Raw genomic sequence first — 21,072 nt, 5'->3', positions numbered from 1 at the left:
TCAGAATTGAGGAAAGACATGAATTTTTTGATTCAAGAACTACAACTGCCTCAAACAATTAAATTTTAAAACACACACACAATGAAGTATTAAAGATGAACAAACCTTAAAAGCAACAACGAGAAAAGACAGGTTACTTAGACTGATCACACTTCTCAACAACAATAAAGACCAGGAGAAAATGGAATTCCATTACCAAAGTGTTGAGGGAAAAGAGGGGCAACCAAGGATTTAATGTCCAGCTAAAGAATTACTGAAAATTGAGGGTGAAATAAAAACATTTTTCAGAAGACAGAGCCTTAATTAAAAAAAAAAAAAAAACTACCAAAGAAAGAAGGAAATTGAATCCAGAAAGAAGAAGTGGTCTGCAAAAAGTATTTTTACTAAGGTAAGTGGTAAAACCATGAGTGAATCTGAGGAAACACTGTATGTACCAGACAGTAAGTAAAAATAACAATTACTGAGGAAAGAAAGATGGAAAAAGGAACTATCATACTAGACAAGAAAAACACGTAAGACAGAATAAATGGAGAATGAAGGTGATCTGGGAAAAAAAGATTCAAAATTGAGGCAGTTGTAGTTCTTGAAGAGTAGCAGAGATCTTTTGATTAGCTTTAGATTTTTCTAAGTCAGGTGAAAAGTCGAAAAGTTAAGAGTACATACTGAAAGAAACGAAGTGAAAGTGAATCAAGGTAAACTCCATTTAACTCAACAGAAGGAAAGATGGGGGAGGTGAGAAACAAGAAAAAAAAGTATAATTTCTGGAAACATTAGGATTATAGAAATAAGTCCAAATATGTCCATTATCACAACAATGTAAGCAAAACAAAACAACTCAATTGAAATGGAGAGATTGTAATGGACTCAACAAATTCAGTTACACACCGTGTGAATGAGATATATTTAAGTCATAATGACAGGGAATAAGCAAATACTAACTTAAAAAAAAAGAGTAAGAGAGTAAGCAAATACTAACTAAAAAGAAAGTAAGAGAATAGCAAATACTAACTAAAAAGAAAGCCTGTGTGACTATTAATATCAAATGAAAGAGACTTTAAGGCAAAAAGTGTTAATTTGGCATAAAGAAAATCACCATATATACAAAAGAAATAATTCTCCAAGGAGCTTCTTTGCTAAAAAGCAAAGTTTTGTCTGGAAAACTGTGTTCTCACCACTTCCACTGCAACTTTTATAGAAGTATTCCTACTGGGAAAAAATAAAGACATCTTCTTATCTAATCTCCCAAATAAATCAGATCTAAATTACTGAGTCTGGTTCCTTTCTCTCTCCTTTTTAATGAACCCCATGGCAATCTAAAAGGTTTAAAGTCACTTAAATTTTTCAGCAATGTCAGAGGAAAAGTATTCATGTTGAGTGCTCATATTATTTTATTTACTAAATCCTTATTGTGAAGAGCAGCAGAAAGAATTATAGATTTAAGTGAGGGTTCTCAGCCGGTTGGAAACACTGACTCCAGCGTATTAGCAATTATATTAAATATTAAATATTATAAAAGAAATGAAAATTTCTAGGCAAAACAGTAAGTAATTTCAAAAATTGAGTTCCTCTTATGCCAAGTTTCAGATACATTTTTTATAATGCATGGGCATTTCAATTAATGTTATTTTGTTTTTCTGTGAAAGAATATAATTTCCCCATATACAAAATAGGGACGATAAAACTTGCTCTACCTGGTATAGGGTTATTGTGAAGATAAAACTAAATAATACATGGGAAAGCCCTTTGCAAACCTTCCAGTATTATGCAAATGTAAGAGATTATTATGAATCCATGGTCCTGTGATGGATTGTTAGTTTTATTTTTATTTTTTTTTAATTTTTATTTATTTATGATAGTCACAGAGAGAGAGAGAGAGGCAGAGACATAGGCAGAGGGAGAAGCAGGCTCCATGCACCGGGAGCCCGACGTGGGATTTGATCCCGGGTCTCCAGGATCGCGCCCTGGGCCAAAGGCAGGTGCCAAACCGCTGCGCCACCCAGGGATCCCGGATTGTTAGTTTTAGAAAGCTTTGCCCATCCTTTCTTGAACATGCCTATAAAATCTCAATTTTTTATTATCATGCTTTGTCTAATCTTCAAGAGTAAAACTATTCTCATTTCTCTATTTACACAAATATTAGCAAATCACGCCCCAGTAAAACAGCTGTTCACCTTTCTTTGCTGGACACACACACACACACACACACACACACACACACACACAGTTATGTATACATCCCCAAGCAAGGAAAACTTGTTTCTTTATTAGTGTGAAGAAATGTTTTTTCTTATTAATGGGTTCTGTAGCTCTTGTCAGCCTGGCTAGAATATCTTACTATGCCTTCTTACACTTCATTACTCTTAGGTAACCCCAAATTCTTGAGGTAGATAACATGAGTCTGGCAAGAAAAAAAATGCAGTCAAAGTCAAAAAGCGGTAATAAGGCTGAGGAGACAGTAGAGAGGATATGGCTGTGTTCCCACCAAAGGCCATGCGTGGCCTTCTCCTTCTAGAATCTGAGGATCCACACAAAGGCATCTGCAGAAAGACTAAGTGCTGTGGAGGTAGGCAGATCTGTCAGAAATTGGGGTGAAGAGAGGCGAGTTATGTCATCTCTCCAAGCTTCCATTTTCAAAAAGGGGGTAGGAGGTCTATTGAGATATAGAGGAGGGGTGAGGGAGCCTGCCAAGCAGGGTCCTCAGGCTGGGCCGCTCCTACACTGCAGGGGCTTCCTCCTTCATGATCGGCCTTAACTACCTAATCTCCGCCCACAGTTTCTTGTCCTTCTTCAGGGTGTCAATCAACTTAGAAGTGATGAGACAACTCTACTGTCTTTGTAGGCAGCCCTTTCGCCATGGCTTCTCAACGCGGGATCCCCGCAGCTGCCAGGGCGGGCCTACCACCAGGACACTTTCCCAGGTCACTGCCGGGGAAAGCCTGGGCAACTGAGCCACTGCCTTGTATCAGAAAACTCTCTGCGCCCCACCTGCCACTCGGGATGGCAGCCTCTTCACCCACCAGGGATGAGTAAACCAGGCCCAAATCTCCGTCTTACCACCTCATTTCAAGCGTCTTTTTCAGTAGCACCGTGTATTACTTCAGACCCTTCCAGAGGCAGATTGCCAAGAAGGGAGTAGAAATGCAAGAGGATTTGTGAGGCAGCTCCTGTGAGGGGAAAGGGGGAGCCACCCTGTGGGGGCCAAGAGGGCTGTGATGCTGTAGTGAGGGTCTGACCCTGTGAAGGAGGGAGGAAAAAGGAGAGTTGTCAGGTAGGAGAGTCTGAGATGGACCCAGCCAAGCTGATGGGGAGTCCACCAGAGGGTCCCCTGTGTAGCAGAGATGAGCCTGCTTTAGGACCACTGCTGTACCCCCTCACTGGCCAGGTAATCCATGCGTCTCCAGGCAGGTGGAGGCAGGTGGAGGCAGGTTCTGAGCAGAGCATGGCAGCAGAGGCTGCTGCCATTAGGCTCCTCACAGCAGGAGAGCCAGGCCATGATTTTTGTGGCCACCACAATGATGGAGAGACCAGACAACATCTCACTGGGCAACCAAAATAAATATCCCCCATGAGGTACAGACCAATGTCATGTGCCTCTGGATATGATACCCGGAGGAAGACACCTCAGTGCTTCTGTGGAATGTCCCCCAAACATGCATAGCCTAGTCATGAGGAAGCATCAAACCAATCCACATGGAGGGGCTATGTATAGACACTAACTCGGAGTTTTAAAAAATCTCAGGACCGTGAAAGACAAAGAAAGGCTGAGGAAGTTCCCCAATGAAAGGAAACTCAGGAGGCTCAGGAGTGACCCTGCATTGGATCCTGTACCAGAGGGGAAAGAATGCCAGCAGGAACACCAGTGGGACATTGATGCAATTAGATTATGCGCTGCAAGATTTGCTAAGAGCATTGTATCGATGCTAAATTTCCTAAATTTGATCATGTACTGGGATTCTATTAGAGGCTATGGTTGATAGGAAGTACCTACGGATGTAGTAAGGTATAAGGCACATATGCAGCCTTCTCTCAAATGGTTCAGAAAAATAAATTATATACACTAGAAGTACAGAGAACATGAAGGACATTTTCTGAAAGGTACACGGATTGAGTTGCACGTACGACTGCTGACTTCATCAATGGCCAAATTCTGCACCGAGACACGAGAAGCACATGAGTGATAGTAAAAGCACGTTATTAACACTGGCTCTCCTGGCTTCTGGCCAGTGAGACGAAACACATGCTGAGTCGAAGTTTTATGGGGTGGCTCTCATTATCCAGTCACAACTATGTGTGATTCATTATTGCACTTGCCAGGAACTCCACCCCACTGTCTGCAATGACCTGTCTTATTTTCATTTTCTTTTTTTTTAAAGGAGCCTATGAGATAAGATTCTAAACATGGGCATAGTGACTTTGGTCCATTAGTCAGTGTTACCACACTGGTTTCCCTAAAGCGGGTGGGAGGGAGCGGATGGTCAGTCTGCCAGCATACATCCTCAGCTATGTAAATTCAAAGGCAGATAGTAGATTAAGAAGGACATACTCAGACATTTGAGATGTCCCGATCAAGCTTTGATTTTCACAATCCTTACACACACACACACACACAGGCTTATAATCTTAGGTTTTACCTCCACTCACCAATGTGTCCAACTTGTCCTTTTCAAAGCTTGCTTACACCCGTTATCTCCTAGACATGACATCAACCTTGTGAACTGGCCAGCTCTGAAGATGTGCTGCTTCGGCCTATGGCCCAGCTCTGGTGTTACTGTCGTGTGACGTTGAACAAGTTACTTTTCCTCCTTGTAGTCTCAATTTTATTATCATCCCTGTGTTAGATAAGAGCTCTGAGGCTTGGAGAGGCTCGGCAAATGGTCAGAGCTGGGTACTGCTATGGAGCTTTCGACTCCCCTACAAAGATACAGATTATTTTCCATTAGCACCGGTGTTGTGTGAGTTCAAGGAATGTTTCCCAAAGGAGGGGTTGTTTAAAACTAAAAATCATATTTCTCACCAAGGAGGTGAAACTTAACCTTCGCCATTCAATTCTATTTAGCAAGCACTACTTATCAGGCAGGCAGCAGAGGAGGATGGGAGAGGGGTTGGGGTCAGAAGCTTCAGATTTGAAGCCAGCCTCTGCCACCAACTCCATGCTCAGTTTTCTCTTTAGTAAAATGAAAATTCGGATACGTGAGGTCTAAGTTTGTGGGGACGAGTGGCAATACTACATGTACATGGTAGGCATTCAACCAAAATAGCTGTTTAAATATATGCTATTTCTGTGCGCTTGCTACTTGCTACTTGCCAGGAACCCTGTAATGCACACGAAACATGGAGACTCAGAAGATATAGTCCCTGCCATCAGGGGCTCACCCTCTTGGAATTTGTTGTGCTTCCTCATTTAGCAAGGACACTAACCAGGTGCCCCTTTTGTTTACATTCTTAATTCTCTGAAGTTTTTTCATTTTTATGTAGTAAATCTATCCGATTTTTCTTTTACGGTTTACTGATCGCCTAACACCCAGAAAGCCCTTCCCTACTTCTTGTGTCAGATCAATATTCATCTATATTTGTTTCTAGTTCTTTTACAGACTGTCTGCACTTTTAAATCTTTAATCCACTTGGAATCTACATGGTGGTACTACTTGGCTACAAGGTGGTAAGGTGCTGAAGAGTCATCTTTTGAATACACATTCCTGATAATACTGGTTGGTGATCCTGGTAGTTCATTTGGTTTGTACCCATTTCTGTCTCCATGACTTACCCGCTGAGCCGCCTGCCATGAATGTGAATTGCCACTCTTTGAAAGTCCAAGGGGGAAAGATGTATATCAATGGGTTTAATCCCATTTAGATGCTTCATTTTTAAGGCAGCACAATACATGTCAATTCTTTTATCTCAATCATATAAATGCGGAAGCTTAAACAGAATGTTCTATAGAAGGGTTAAAGGTCAGAGCCTCGCTAAGCCTAGAGAAAAGTGTGAGAGAAGTAAAGTTATGTCATCACAGTATTAGCCAGAGCCACTCACACCAATGCTTCCCTCACCTGCCGGTCAACTCTTCCCCTTATGGTCATCTTTTCCAGATGGACTATGGAACCATTTATGCCAGGGGAAAAAAATTCTAGTGGAAGAATCATCACTGATTTACTCATCCCTTCCTCAGTCTGTTACTTTGGTTCCTTAAAAGCTGTTCCAGGAACATGACCTACTCAGGAAAGGATATGGGAAACGATCTCCATGTTAGTTTGGCTGGCAGCTCAAATGCACCTTCCCCAAAGATCCGACTTGGCTGGGTGGCCTCACCGTCCAAGGATGATGGTGGACATGGCAGTTCCCCCACAGAGTGTCTTGCTGGCCGGCCAGGGTCACAGCATGGGTGTGGATCACCGCAAGGCCATGGTCTGGTCCTCTGGGCATGTAGCCTGTACCAGCTGCCACTGCACCCCTAGGAGCCACATCGGCTCCCTGCTCCAAGGTCAGCCTGCGGAGCTTCAATAGCTCTCCCTCCACTGATGCCCAGCTGGGCTCCTCTGGCCTCCTGCTTTGGGGGATAAGGAAACTCCTAATGGGGTTTCCTACCACCCTGCTGCCTCACATATTCTACAAGTTATTATTATTATTATATTAAAAGATTATTTATTCATGAGAGACACAGAGAGAGGCAGAGACACAGGCAGAGGGAGAAGCAGGCTCCATGCAGGGAGCCCAACACGGGACTCGATCCCAGGACCCCAGGACCACGCCCTGGGCCAAAGGCAGATGCTCGACCACTAAGCCACCGAGGCGCCCCATATTCCACTTGTTAAGGAAGTGTTAGGAGTTTACGACCCGCCATACTCATGGAGTTGGTTTACTAGAGTCAGGGAGAGCTTGCACGGAGCTATCACTGGGGCTGGTCTCAGAACAAACCGCCGCCCTTCCCTGCAGGGCTCTGGAAGGAAATAGGCAGGTCAGCTCCATGTGTCCTCGGGCCTTTGTACAACTCCATGCTCTCTTCATTGGTGAGGTGGGGCCCATGCCACCCTCTCTGCCCACCCCCTCCACCGCCACTGGTCTCAAGAATACTCATCCTCTAACCTGACCTCATTCACTACCACCCCCCAAATCAAGGCAGTGCGGGTGGGCACAACACAGTCCTCTCTCCCGGTCCCTTAGCCAGGTCACCTCTCCATCCCCTGATCCTCGACCTCTGCACACACTGCCCCCATCCAAGGGAGGCATAGAGGCAATGCCCCTGCTAGCACATACCTGGGATACCCTCCTTTCTCAGGGGGCCCTGCTTGGTTCTGAACCCTTGTGGTCCCACACCCAAACCTTGACGGTGGCCGTGGATGGAATCATCATAAACGTCTCTGCGCAATCTGTAAGCTTCAGGTTCTAGATGGAAGCCTGGCTTTGTTGGCGGTTACACCCACGTGTATTGCCACTTTTATAGGCACAAACTGTGGCTGGCCTTAAGGTCATAGGACTCCAGAGTGCATGTGTGTGTGAATGTGTGTGTGTGTGTGTGTGTGTGTAGGGAAGGTGGGGCCAGATGAAGCAGAAACAGAAAGTCTTGGCTAAGCTACTTCTAATATGTGGGCAGGAGAAATGCCCGTGTGATAGAAATATGCCTTCAAGCCATTCATCCTAATAAATGTATTTCTCCAGGGACACCTGGGGGCTCAGCAGTTGAACGTCTGCTTTCGGCCCAGGGTCCTGGGATCAAGTCCCGCATTGGGCTCCCCACGGGGATCCTGCTTCTCCCTTCGCCTGTGTCTCTGCCTCTCTCTCTGTGTCTCTCATGAATGAACGAGTAAAATCTTTTTTAAAAATGTACCTCTCCATAACAGGAGTTAGGAAAACAGACCCTCCTCTCTAAGTGCATAGTCCAAATGCACGAACTCCTGAGAAAATGACAGGGTAGTTAGCAGAAAAGTCTTTGAGAAAGAAAAAATGTGCACACAGATAAATAAAACATATCCATGAAATCTGGTATATTCCTTAGAGACAGATTTCAGGCAAAATTCTCCCTGTGTTTGTTATTGTGTTTAATTACAGGGAAATGGCACCACTGTTTTGTTGTTTTAATCCGGATGAGTGCGGCAGCGTTGCAACTGGTTCCCCGCTTGTCTCACCGTCCTCCTCGCTTCTGCCTTTTCTGGTCATGCCGCTCCCTGGGCACTTACAGCCCCTGTGGCCTTCCTGTCACTTCTCTGGTCTTGGCTTCTATTACTTTTCTCAATATATAACCTATATTCTAGCCATCCCAAAACAGTTTTTGTAACTGGCTGGGTTCTCTCTCCTATCCATGCCTTGGGCCTACCACCTGCAAGACTCACAGAGTTGTTTTTTTTTTTTTTTTTTTAAGATTTTATTTATTTATTCATGAGAGACACAGAGAGAGAGGCAGAGACACAGGCAGAGGGAGAAGCAGGCTCCACCCAGGGAGCCTGAAGTGGGACTTGATCCCGGGACTCCAGGATCACACACTGGGCCAAAGGCAGGCGCTAAACCACTGAGCCGCCCAGGGATCCCCACGGAGTTGGTTTTACCCAGAAAGCCCCACTCCTACCCCACACCATGGCCAAGCACAATGTATTATTCAAGTCTCAGTTCCAACATTGTCTGGTTGTCCTTAAGAGGCCTTACCTTATACTTTAGGCAGACAGGAGCTATGGCCATTCCGTTCTCATATAGCACTTGGGGTGACCTTATCCTTGCTTTGTACACTGTTGTCTTTCCCACTAGACTCCAAAGTTCTTGGGGCCAGAGATCATGGCATTCGTTCTTGCATCCTTAGTACCTAGCACAGGATTGGAAATCCGACAAATACGCATTGAATTAATGGTCTTCAATAGCATCCCCTCCATTTGCCATCTACACATCATGCTTTTACCCTGTGTTTCCCCCAAATTAATGGTGCTTATCACTTCCCCTGCCTAACTTGTCATCTAGGAAACTTCCACACTTATTAGCCAAGTCTACCTCTCAAACTCCCAGCTGGAGAAAATTAAATATTGATAACAGCTCCCTGATTTCCCCCCAAAGGCAACCAAGAGCTAAGACCCAACTCATTGTCTCGCTATCATAGATAACACACGCAGGATGGCATGAACACGCGGTGCTAGGTCCAAATGGTGCTATTAATAGTCTCTCTTCCAGTAGACCCAGCATGGCAGGCTCACAAGTGAGGATGTAAATTCACTTTGTCAAAGCAAACATTCCTCTTGGGGGACATCTGCTCAACCTCGAGGAGAGAGTAATGACCACAGCCCACAGGCAGCGGGGGATGAGTAATTTACTGCTGCTAGGCAATTAGTGTTGCTAGAAAAAAAAAATTGCTTTCATTTAAAATTCTCTTTAAACCATATGTATCATGGCTCATGGGATAATTTATGTATCATTAGAAACTAAGAAACATACATCACCCTAATAAATTGTCTCTCCCATTCACCAGAGCCAATAGCTCCCTGGGGTCTTTAAGAAGTCAGAGTTTTGCTGTCCTTGTTATACAAGATGGTGTGGAAATGTTGTATGTGACTCATTTAGCTTCTCATTCACTCCCTGGTTCTCTGGCAGAGACAGATAGCAAGAGAGACATTTGCCACCATTTTCACCCACTGGTTTGGAGCAGCATTTGCTGTAAGTGAGCCCACAGGTAGGACAGCCATGAGTTGTACTGCTTTCCCTAACAACTTGAATGTCTATTTTGAGATTTGGTTCATCTTGATGTCTTCCCAGTGCTGATATGTTATTTTCTCCAACACACAGCATGTTTGACAATTCTATAGCTTCTCATTCAAAGACAGGCCCTTCATTCTAACAGCAAATGGCTGCAAAGAGCTTGGAGAGAGCATCTGATTGTCTTGTGGAGCAGGTCCCACTGGACTTTGCTGAGCCAGCTCAGAGGTCACACGATAACTGGGCGAACATGCTTGAATTTAGAGGACGAACCGCCCCAAGCTACCTGTCAAGGGAAAAACATAGAATGGAAAGTAAGAAAATGAGCATGGAGGGGGAGAAGGTGCACAGCCCAGTAGCCAACCTGCCAGTGAACTCCGGTTCACTCTTTCTGTTAAATTTCGATTGTTTTAAAGACAAAGTACAATGCTAGGTTCCTTAGCCTTTTCTTAAAAGGCCACACTTTAATCACTGAAATCATCACTGAATAACAGTCCTATCATGAGAATTTGCTGCATGACTTGTGGGGCCCCCCCATTCAAAAAATATTAAGAATTGCAAGAGTGTGAGGGCAAAGCATTAAATCCAGGGGTCCTTTGTGAATGCATAGGTCACACAGCCATAAAACTGCATGGCATCGATATCAAGCTTCTCTGGTAGAAAGAATGGGAAAGCAGAGGTGTTCCACACTGGCTCCAACTCAGGGCATCACATTCCTCTCCTGTGCCTATAGCACCTAAAGTGCCTAATATCTGAACCCCATGCTCAGGGGTTCATCTGGGAGGTCCTCAGCCCCTCTGTCCCACCACAGCTGCTTCCTGTATGTCTTACGAGGAATGTGAACTTCTGGATTCGGTAGACAAACTCAGTGTTATGGTTGAGATGTTCAAGCTTGAAGTGAGGGGTAGCAAAATAAAATCTGCTTGAGTTCTGTGAAAATAAAGGTGGAAATGATGAATAGTACAGTGCGATCTGGTCATCCAAAGTTACTAAAATCCACGGTGGTCACAGGGGAATTCTTCAGATACCTGGAATCATTATCTTCAAACACCACAGATGTTTGCAGTGGCGGGAGCAGCCAAGGCCAAGAGCACAGCAGCAGTTCACTGAACATACTGCCCCAGTGTCTCCAGGGCTCCTGCCCATGGCTGATAGTGCTGGGCCCCTTCTACAGGGAGGCCCTCAGGCACTAGAGGGTGACCGGCTACTTGTCCCTAGAGCAAAAGGCTGGGCTGCTGTGCTTCTCCTAAACCTGAGATGCTGAGCCAGGCAGCCCTCCCACCGTTGTTAGGATAGGATTGGGAGCAGTGACTAGAATCTCCTGAAGAGCTCCTCCGGAGTACCTTCTCTCACCCTCTTGCCTTTGCTGCCCTATGTCCACAAGGGCCTAGAAGCAAGCTAACCTCTACTTTGTTGGCACCTTCTGAAAAATGTGGTTAGGATAGTGGCTTCCTAGCAGAGGATGGAAGGGTTCACTCAGAGTGAAGGACTGGGGTTTGTGATGGCTCTTGCACCTCAGCGACCTTAACCCTCCCATCAGGAGGACCACTCTGCCCCTAATGTAAGGGCGTCCGTTCCACTTCTGCACTGTCAGTGTGACTTTCTGACAGCTGACTTGATCGTTGCCTCCAGCACAGGACTGGATGTGGGATATTTACACACTGGAAGTCCTAACCAGAACAAAGTCCACCAAAAGTGTGGGGTGAGCCCAATACAAAATAAAGATCTTCCTGGTCAGCCCAGGCAAACAGATCTGCACATTTATAGACCGTGCTAGAAAAGCACCTTAAAGATCTAACATTTACCATACACTTGGGAGTCATACCCTGTGCTGGGCACTTCACATTTGACTTGTTTAATCCTCACGGTCCCCACTGTACAGGTTGAAGACACTGGGGCCATGCATCATCTTTCCGAGGAGACTCAGTAGGAGGAGGACAATAGCCCATGCAGAAGGGCTGCAGATGAAACATCGTAACATCTTCACTCTTCCCTGGTCCTGGGGAACCTACTTAGAAATGTGGTGAAAAAGTCAAAAGGGAAAAAAGACTTAGGTTTCAATTTGATGCCAGGTTTGCCTGGGTTCTCTGACTCACATGTGACTCCCACAGTTCACTGAGGTTATCACCATCATTTAGAAGCACAGAGTAATGGGCCCAGGGCCACAGAGGTACAGGGTGAGCTTGAACTTTAACTCGAGTCTGTCCAGATGGTGTCCACACCCATGCTCTTTCCTCCTACCCCAGGTCAACAAGCTCAAGGGTGTTGCGTCTGGCTGTGAGTGTGTCCCTGCAAGCGGACGAGGAACATCCTCAAGAGTTGGAGATCCCAGGATGACACTGGCAGAACCAGAAAGAACACGTCTCCCACTTTTCAAGGAGAGCCTCCCAACTCTCCAAGTGGAGCTCTAGGTGGGAGAGAGAGCCCTGGGTAGGAGTTCAAGGTGAACTCTCCAAGTGGAGGCCTAGGTGGGAGACAAAATGGTTCGTCCCAGATGTGTCTATTAGCAGAGCTATGAGAGCAACATTGTTCAATAAAACCCAAACAGATAATACAGTTGGTATGATGACAATTGTTTAAAATTATCAAAATGAGAGAAAACAATGCTTCCATGGATAGAGGGTAACCTTGAAAAAGACTTTTCTTCCTGAAAGGGTTTTGTTCAGCTGGAGGGAAAAGAAATAAAAGGAAACATGAAAGCCAATAAAAGAAAAACCTGAGCATGGAAGACCATCATTAATCTTCTATTCAAATGGCAGTCACAGCTGCAGATTACAGAAAGGCTTTAATAGAAGTTCTATTCAGAGACAAACCAAATACTGGGGCAAGGGATCTAATTGCATACCTGATTCTGGAGCCTTGGGAATGACCCTAGAACAACCAGTTAAATGGTCCTTAGTTTAAAAGTTGAATATAACTCTTGACATTTTTTTTTTGTAAGAAGTTAACTAAAATGGGGTGCATGGGTGGCTCAGTCAGTTAAGTATCTGCCTTTGGCTTGGGTGGTGGTCTCGGGGTCCTAGGATGGAGCCCTGTGTCGGTCACCCTGCTGAACAGGGAGTCCACCCCTCCCCCACTTCTGGCTCATGCTCTCTCTCTCTCTCAAAATCTTAAAAAAAAGAGAAGTTAATTAAAATTATCATTTTAGCAAAGTATTCTGTGTAGACATGAGTCACTCACTTATTAATGCTAATGGTATTAAGTGAATGATTTTCCTGGCCTAGATTTGGTATCGGCAAATGAAGAAAGTAGGGGGGACAAGGAAAGGGGTATGAGAAAGGAAATCTGACAGGGGGTTGGCAGGAGGGGGCAGGGAAAAAAGAGGGAGAGGCTTGGGATGAGGGTCCTGCTTAATTCAAATTCTCTTCTCTAATAAATTTAAAATAGTTGACCCCTGAAAGATAGCTCAAGTATGAAATAAATCCATGCATGAAGTGATCTTAAGACATTATCATAAATATTTATTGAATACCTTCTACATATTAGCCCTCCTTCACTGCCTTTAAGAAAGTGAGATACCCCTTTTGGAGACCAGATAGTCAAAAGAGATGTGATCTGAATTTCGCGCTAAGTTAATATTAAGAAATATTATACTAAAAAAATAGCAGTAACTCCTTTGTGATAAAAAATAAATTTATTTAGGAAAAAAATACCATTTTTCCTTGCTTGACAAGGGTAAATCACCACCATAGTGGAGTTCAACTGTTAAAAGGAGTGACCACTGCTACAGTTCATTTCCACATGTCATGTGTGCACAATCAACAATTAGCACAAATGACAACATGTCCAAATGATTCTGCTTCCAATTTATCTCACTGAACATGCCAACAGCTGCTTCCTGTCATGCTGAAACAAACAAACACACACACAGGCCCAGAAATGTCCACTACAAGAGGTCTTTTTGTTGGTTTAAGTGTATTCTTTAAAAGGCTTAATAGTTCTCCAGCTTGGAATTTTTAATTTATTATTGCAACCAAGTTCATTTCTGTGCATACCATGAATTTACAAATGTCTTCTAGTCCAAGAACCACTTTTAAAACAAATCCTTATTGGATGATAAACACACAACTTTCAACGCATGACTTTAGGTGCCATTGTTTTTGCACACTCTGAAATGTGACATTTTTTTCCATCCCAGCATTGCGATGTCATAAATTAAAGTCCAATGCAGAATTTCATTGTCACTGCTCTATTGCACCAATGCTCAGTAGTTGACTCTGGTCTATTCTTCATCATCCAAGTTTATAAGAGGAACTTTGGAACTTCAGTTGTGTTCAACCAGGTGACAGTCCTCTTTCCCTCTCCACAAATAAATAAGTTGGGAGTTTTGGAACTGCTGGTCCAAGTTGTTTGGGGTCCCTCTGCATTGTCACTGGGTAAAGAGGCCTGACGCCCGATTATCTTTAGCAGAAGGATTTTAGTTGACAAGTGTCAAGTGGTCATCACTTCCTTTCCTGTGTCAGAAAGGGGGAGGATGAAAGAGAAAACAATGATTTCAAAATCTTTGAAATGGAATAGGAATACTCTATGTTCTAGGCATGTACAGGTTCTAGGCGTGCTGAGTGCCACATATAAGAAGAAGAAAAGTTAAGAAGGGCAATGCACATCATTTTTTATTTGAGTGGATGCTTTTGGCAATTCTGAGGAGCTGTCCTTGTCCTGGGACCCTAAATCCCCTACATTGGCAAAGCCTCACTCGATGGCTACAATGGATTGTCCCCTTCGCTGCAGTGGAGAAGGGGAAAGGTTAACTCTGCAGCTGTCCAGCCAAGTAGATCTTTCCAAAGAATCACACCATAGTAGAACTAGAAGAGGCTTCAGAGATTGTATGTTGCAGCCTGTGGCACTGAAAGGACCAGAAGGTTAAGGAGAGGTCACGGGACACATTCAGTAACTGGTAGGATCCAAAACAGAAACCTAGGTGTTCTGATGATCAGGCTAGAAGCTCTGTCAATAATTTGAAGGAGAATTAGTCTGTGCTGGTTCCTGGACTGCTTAATTAAAAAAGAATGACCACCATCTGTGTTCTGCAGGAGGTGGAGCTGTGAGAGTTAGTGCTGTCAGTCATGGGCACCAGCCAGGAGGCCCAGACACCAATATCTGTGATGCCCTTACTCCCTAGTTTCCCTCAGTGAGGGCTTTCTCCAATATTTACTCTCCGTTGATGGCCTTCCTCAATTTATACCATTCTTAGGTTCCTAGCCTTTAAACACAATCAGGCATAGTGAGTTCTTGATGGAGTCAAAGCCATCACTTATTCTCAGTACAATCCATTTCCTGCATCAGTCCCATGAGCTTCATTTAGCCTTAGCAGGGTCCATCCAAATCTGCCTGGGATCCAGGCCTTGATCTGATGACTCAACTAAAACTGTTCTAGCTGACTTCACCCATGATCATCTCTGGTAACAGACACTTCTGTTTTTATTTTTGATATCCTCTTTGTTGAAAACTTTCAACATTCTTCAGTTGACTTCCTTGGTAGACTCCCTCCTTGCATTTAATTCTTTCATTCAAAATGATAAGCAGACCCTCCTCTGAACTAGCATCTTTTCAATGGCCCCTAGCACACCATAGAGTGACTGCTGACACTGCTACTTGTTCTCATCTCCCAGACTCAATCTGATCAAGAACTTTTCTCTTCTATCCCCTAAACCTTCTACTAGTTCCATATGGCTACACAAGAAAACATTTAACAAACCTCCTGTGGCTTTTTGTGGTGCACACTGAGGTCCAAAAACCAAACACCAAAGACTGGTGACTTCCCAGAATTCACCATTACATTCTCTGATGAATGCTTTTCTTTACAGTTAAATACACATTAGAAAAAGCAGCTTTGCGAGAATTCCTTATATAAGGTGTCTCTTAGGAAGCAGCTGCCTATTAGGAGAATTAGTTTCCCTTTATCCCAGCTTCTATGGCAACAGTTTAATGCTCTGAGAGGAAGAAATGTGATTTTTAAAAACCTCACTTTTCTCAGAAGACCTCATTTTATATTTACCAGACATTCTTTGGAAATGCTCAATCATATCATTTCAAAATCCCAAGATGCGGTATGAATTGATTAACAGAAAATACATCCTGTGGTTTTTAAGCAGCAATTAGGCTCCTCCATCTTCCTTCAGGAATTTGGTTTAGAGAATTCTCAAAAAACATGGGTAGGGGATATTTTTAGCCAACAACCCCACCTCCAATTTCACGTGAAAACAAATATGGGTACAATTAAGAAAGCTATCCTCATGTGACCCCCATTCTAGTCCCCAGAACACTATGCAGATGCTTTGCCCCTGAGGTATAGACCATTTGCATAAGTGTCCTGAACATGAGCAAAGTGCCATTGGTCAATGCAGGCTACTGATGTGTGTTCCCAACCAGGGCTACACACAGCCTCCTCTTGAGCAAGTTTCCTGCTTTGCTCAAGAAAGGTTATTTCCGGGCAGCCCCAGTGGCACAGTGGTTTAGCGCTGCCTGCAGCCCAGGGTGTGATCCTGGAGACCCGGAATCGAGTCCCACATCGGGCTCCCTGCATGGAGCCTGCTTCTTCCTCTGCCTGTGTCTCTGCCTCTCTCTCTCTCTCTCTCTCTCTCTCTCTCTGTGTGTGTGTGTGTGTGTATCTACGAATAAATAAATAAAATCTTAAAAAAAAAAAAAGGTTATTTCCCCAAATATTGCAGAAAGGGAAAAGGCCTTTGACGTTCCCAGAGCACCACCTCTAAGAATAACGAGAGTTTGGACCTCTTTCTTGGCCACCTCAGAATTCACCTTCTTGACTTTCGGGATATCACTCATGCCTTCTCATCAGAGTCTCATAACATTCCCAAGAGATTTCAACCATGTCACATAGCTTTCTACCCTGTTTTATAAGAAACAATTCATTTCTGAAGCCAGTTTCAGTGGGAGGAAAAATGAAAGACGAAGTATTTCCCACAATAAGCTGATTTCTGAGTGTAGAGTAAACCTTGGAAGAACTCTTTGTCCAGGCCACTGAGAAGCTCACCTCAGGAGCATGGAGACCTGGTTAAACACAATACCTACCTCCTTAGGCAGCAGACACAGGACAAGAAGCCTGAGGACTCTTTCTGATACTTCTCTTTGCTACTACATTCCTTCAGGAATTCCTGAAGATCCGTTTCAGGAAACCCATTCTGTTGGTATTTCTGTAAAAAGTACACAATGTTGTTACCTTACTTAGAGAGCATGAGAAATTGTTCCCTCTGTCAACACATCAAACCCACCTTTGCTAAAATAAAACTCTCCCACGTTGCTAGCTCAGATCCAAGAACTGATATTAGCAGCGATGCATCAATCTGTCAGTCCCAGAAAGCCAAGCCAGGGCCACCATGGGAACAGAAACAATCTAAAAATCCCAGAAAGCAAGCCATGGCTGGGCAGGGGAGGCGTGCAATAATAAAGGGAATGAAGGAAAGAGTCATAAGCCAAAATTTTTATTGCTAGTTTTAAGAGCAGATAAGACTTCCCCTTTCCCTACTGCCAATGTAGACTCTACAGGGAAGCAATCCCCAGTTCCTCTACTTTTATAGAAGCTGGTCACCTAGTGCATCAGAAAGCAGCAGGTTCTTCCCGACAGATACAAACACCCTGAGATCCGCTCACTCATGCTCACTGAGGTCATCCAGGCTTGGCCCACTCACAGTGCCACTGCCACATCAAAGACAGGAACCCACAGGGTAAGAGAGTGTAGCTCCTGTCTCCATGCCCACCCTGCTACAAGAGCCAACCACCCATTCCCACATGAGCGCTCATCTCCCCATTGACAAACAAAGTCCCCAGGAGCATTTCCAATGGATGGTCTTCTTCTGAATTAACCTGAAAAGGGCTTAAGAAGAGGGCAAAACCCCAAGACACCCTTGGTTGTTCAGACACTGGTCTCAAAACAGGATTTTCCAAGCAGGACCATCTGGTGTGGAGCTGACACCACATAGGCAGCACAGAACTTCCTTCGAGCTACAAATCAGTTCAATAGATCCAGTCTGAAAGGATATGGAATTCACAGCTCAGGGAGGAAGGAAGTGAAGCAACCCCCAAAGCCTTACCTTTCATAATTTCAAGGAAACCTATACCACACAAATGGCTAGGTCATCCCGTGTATAGGTGTGCTCATTTCTGGACAGGCTGTCAAGGTGGCAGTCACCCCTTCTCACTGAAGCTTATTCAAAGCTTAAGCTCCAGGACAGGCAGGCACACCTGTCACTGCTGAGGCTGACAGCCCAACTACCTGACTTACCAGGCTCAGCCCATACTGACCCATGTCCTTTCTCTTTTCCAACACACTTCCAAACCAGTCCACAGTCCACCCTGGTCGGGGTGACAGGGACAATGCCCTAAATGCATATTTAAAATTAACCACCAACACCTAAAAAAGTTTCTTTCCTAAAAAAACCCTCAAAATCAAAATAAAATTGTACTATTTTAAGTAAAAAGCATACTCTTCTCCCGTGTTCCAAACCACACAGAATTTGCTGTTGTTTTTTGGCAGGAAATATTACTTACCTTAATGGTGTCATAAGAGTCTGTAATAAGTGCAATGAACAGACTGAGGATCATATATATAAAAAGACTGATGAAGGAGTATAAGTACAGGCGACTGAACAGCCACACCAGGACGCTCTTCTGCTGGATTTCAGCAAAGGTCGCAAACATGTCGTCGCCATTGACCAGAGAGAACAGACATTCAGCAACTGTGTTCAGATCTTCAAACTGTGGGGAGGAGGGGGAACCAAAATTAGCTTTTAAGAGGTATTATCCAAAAAGAAGCAGAGAAGTATCTAGTTAGCTTATTTAGTTGTGGTTGTTGTTGTTACTATTAAGTAACACTCGTTTTATTTATTTATTTTTTTGAATATTTTATTTATTTGAGAGAAAGAGAGCACAGCAGTGGGTGGGCAGAGGGAGAAACAGATTCTCTGCTGAGCAGAGAACCCGACACGGGGCTTGATCCCAGAACCCTGAGATCATGACCTGAGCAAAGGGAGATACCTCACCAATTGAGCCACCCAGGTGCCTGTAATGTTCATTTTAAAACATCCAGAATATACCATAATAAGAAAACATTATTCAAAACTCTCCTTGGGGTGCCTGGGTGGCTCAGGTGGTTTAGGGTCTGACTGTTGATTTTGGCTCACACTTAGAAAGCCTTTATACAACAGACCATCTCTCGGATGTCAAATTTAACTATTTCTCTCGGCGAGACATCCCTTTAATACTTGTTATTATAAAAGACAATGTAATAAACATTTCTTAGCACAATGTTTTTTCCTGTTATTGGGTCTAATCAGCCAAACTGCTTTCTGAAAGAACAGTCGGGGCTGTATTCTACAACCAGCAGAGAGAGAAGAGGCTGAGACGTAGCACAGGCTCAAGAAAGTTTTGCTACGTGGAGGGTTTCACCTTAGTCCTTCCAACCATGGGCCTGGGTAATTTTAACACATTAAAAACTAAAGATTACAAAGGGTGGGAAAGTGTCAAATGATGAAGGATCACAGCTCGTGCCTTCGAGGGGCTTCCATGCTAACGGTGGACAGGCCATAATCAAGATACCACATAACACACACCACATAACGCCCTGTGGTAGAGCTAGGGTAAGGAGAGCAACCCTCAGAACTAGGGCCTGAAGGCTGAGTAGTTCGCTAGTGAGAGGAGAAAGGGGAGGATCCGCTCAGCGAACTCAGGAGAAATGCAGAGTCCAGCCTGGGAAGTGGCCGGACAGGTGTGTCTATGCCTGCTGCAAAGGCCTCCTGTGCGCTTCTACACACTTCACACTAATACAGGCCCTGACTTGAAACCAGTAAAACCTTCACTCAGAAAAGTGACATAATGTGATCTGTGTTTGTTAAAGGCAATCCCAGCGCTCAGAAGATCTAGAATGAGAAAAGCCTAGGGGCAGGGAGACCTCGAGAGGTGTGTGCAGGAGCCTGGTTGGCAAGGAATCCAGGAGAGACTGGGGAGAGGGGGAAGCAGAGATGAAGATAAGCCTGGAAGGGACAGACACCTGGGGGACTCAGTTTTCAACGAGCCAAGTCTGAGGTGCCAGGGAGAAATGCCGCTAGTAGGAGGTTAGTGGGAGGCTCCAGGGGCTGAGCGTGCGCAGCGTGGAATCACTGGAATCCCACAGGCAGCCATCCTGCCTTAAGTGGTTGACCAGTGGCTGCCATGGCAACTCACAAACAGCAGGTGCTTAATAAATGGACATCTCGAGGGCCAGAGGGTTCAACATTAGTGGAATGTAAAATAATGACCTAATAGGCAAAAGACAATGCAGTTTTCTTCTTCTTTTTTTTTTACATTTTATTTATTTATTTGACACAGAGAGATGGGGGCGGGGTGCGGGTAGCACAAGCAGCAGGAGCGTCAGGCAGAGGCAGAGGGAGAAGCGGACTCAATTGAGCAGGGAGTGGGACTCCGGCTAGATTCTAGGACCCCTGGGATGATGACCTGAGCTGAAGGCAGAGGCTCCGACAATGCAGTTTTCAAACACAGAGGGGGCAAGTTAGTGTAGAGTTTTGAACCAAATTCTGTCCTTACTTAGCACGAGGGGCACATGTCCACTGAGTCCGTGTGGCTCTGGGGGTAGCCCTGGCCCTGACAAACGCCTACAAGAACTCCTCCACTCACAGGTCGTAAGGTACAACCTCCCACCCCCTAATCCGGGAACCAGCCTTTCCCTTGAAATCCCCAATTTCTGTCACTGACTTCAGTCTCCTATCAAAGAAGCATTTACTCCAAAATAATCAAGTACTTAAAACTACACATCGAATTGATTAGCCTTCCCCGCTCTTCCCTCTTTGAAGGGCTGTTTGCTCCTCTGATGTTTTCCTGATCCACTCTGATGTCAACTTTACACCTGGATTGCTATGGAAACCTCCAAGCAAGTCTTCCTTATTCCAGCCTCTTTGTCCTGCAGTCCAAACCTTATTAAATCTAAACTTCATAGAACACATGGCCTTCAGGTTATTTCTCTTGCTTACGGATATACACAAAGGTAGGATGCAAAGTAAAAATCCAAACCAAGAAAGTTGGGGTAAGTTTCTGCTTCACGTGGCCTCTTTTCCTGCTCCTCAGAGTCGATGTTGCATTCTGTGCCTGTCTGCACCCACACACCAGGCCCCCATCTTTCTCTTTCCCTTAGGATGTGTTCTCTTCGCCTGATGGGATGTCCTTCTCCCCCCGCCTATGCCCTCCGCATCCCTGTGTCCCATTAAGCCAATGTGGAAAGGCGATTTCAAGGTCTACTTCAAGACAGACTGTCCTGGCAGTTCTAGCCCCTTCCCTGTTCTCTGCATCACTCGGAACCACAGTCAGCCACTAGCTTGTCTTCTAGTTGGTTTTATACGCTTCTCCAAACCCCAGCAAAGTAATATACACCATGTCCTAACTCCCTGTTCCATGACT

General features: G+C 44.6%; 1 protein-coding gene across 4 annotated transcripts in view; it reads right to left on the bottom strand.

The window, feature by feature from the left end:
* Positions 1–13,281: 13,281 nt before the first annotated feature.
* MCOLN2 (mucolipin TRP cation channel 2) overlaps positions 13,282–21,072 on the bottom strand; it is a 51,605-nt gene continuing 43,814 nt past the window's right edge. For all 4 annotated transcript variants that reach the window (XM_038541520.1, XM_038541523.1, XM_038541522.1 and 1 more), the window contains exons 12-14: positions 18,175–18,381; positions 16,699–16,820; positions 13,282–14,120 (exon numbers count right to left, since the gene is read on the bottom strand). In XM_038541520.1, the coding sequence (XP_038397448.1) occupies positions 14,084–14,120; positions 16,699–16,820; positions 18,175–18,381 (366 nt within the window). In that variant the 3' untranslated portion in view covers positions 13,282–14,083. The remainder of the gene's footprint in view (positions 14,121–16,698; positions 16,821–18,174; positions 18,382–21,072) is intronic.

Source organism: Canis lupus, chromosome 6 (assembly GCF_011100685.1).
Source record: "Canis lupus familiaris isolate Mischka breed German Shepherd chromosome 6, alternate assembly UU_Cfam_GSD_1.0, whole genome shotgun sequence".
Lineage (NCBI taxonomy): Eukaryota > Metazoa > Chordata > Mammalia > Carnivora > Canidae > Canis > Canis lupus.
This window is presented reverse-complemented; position numbering and strand designations above follow the sequence as displayed.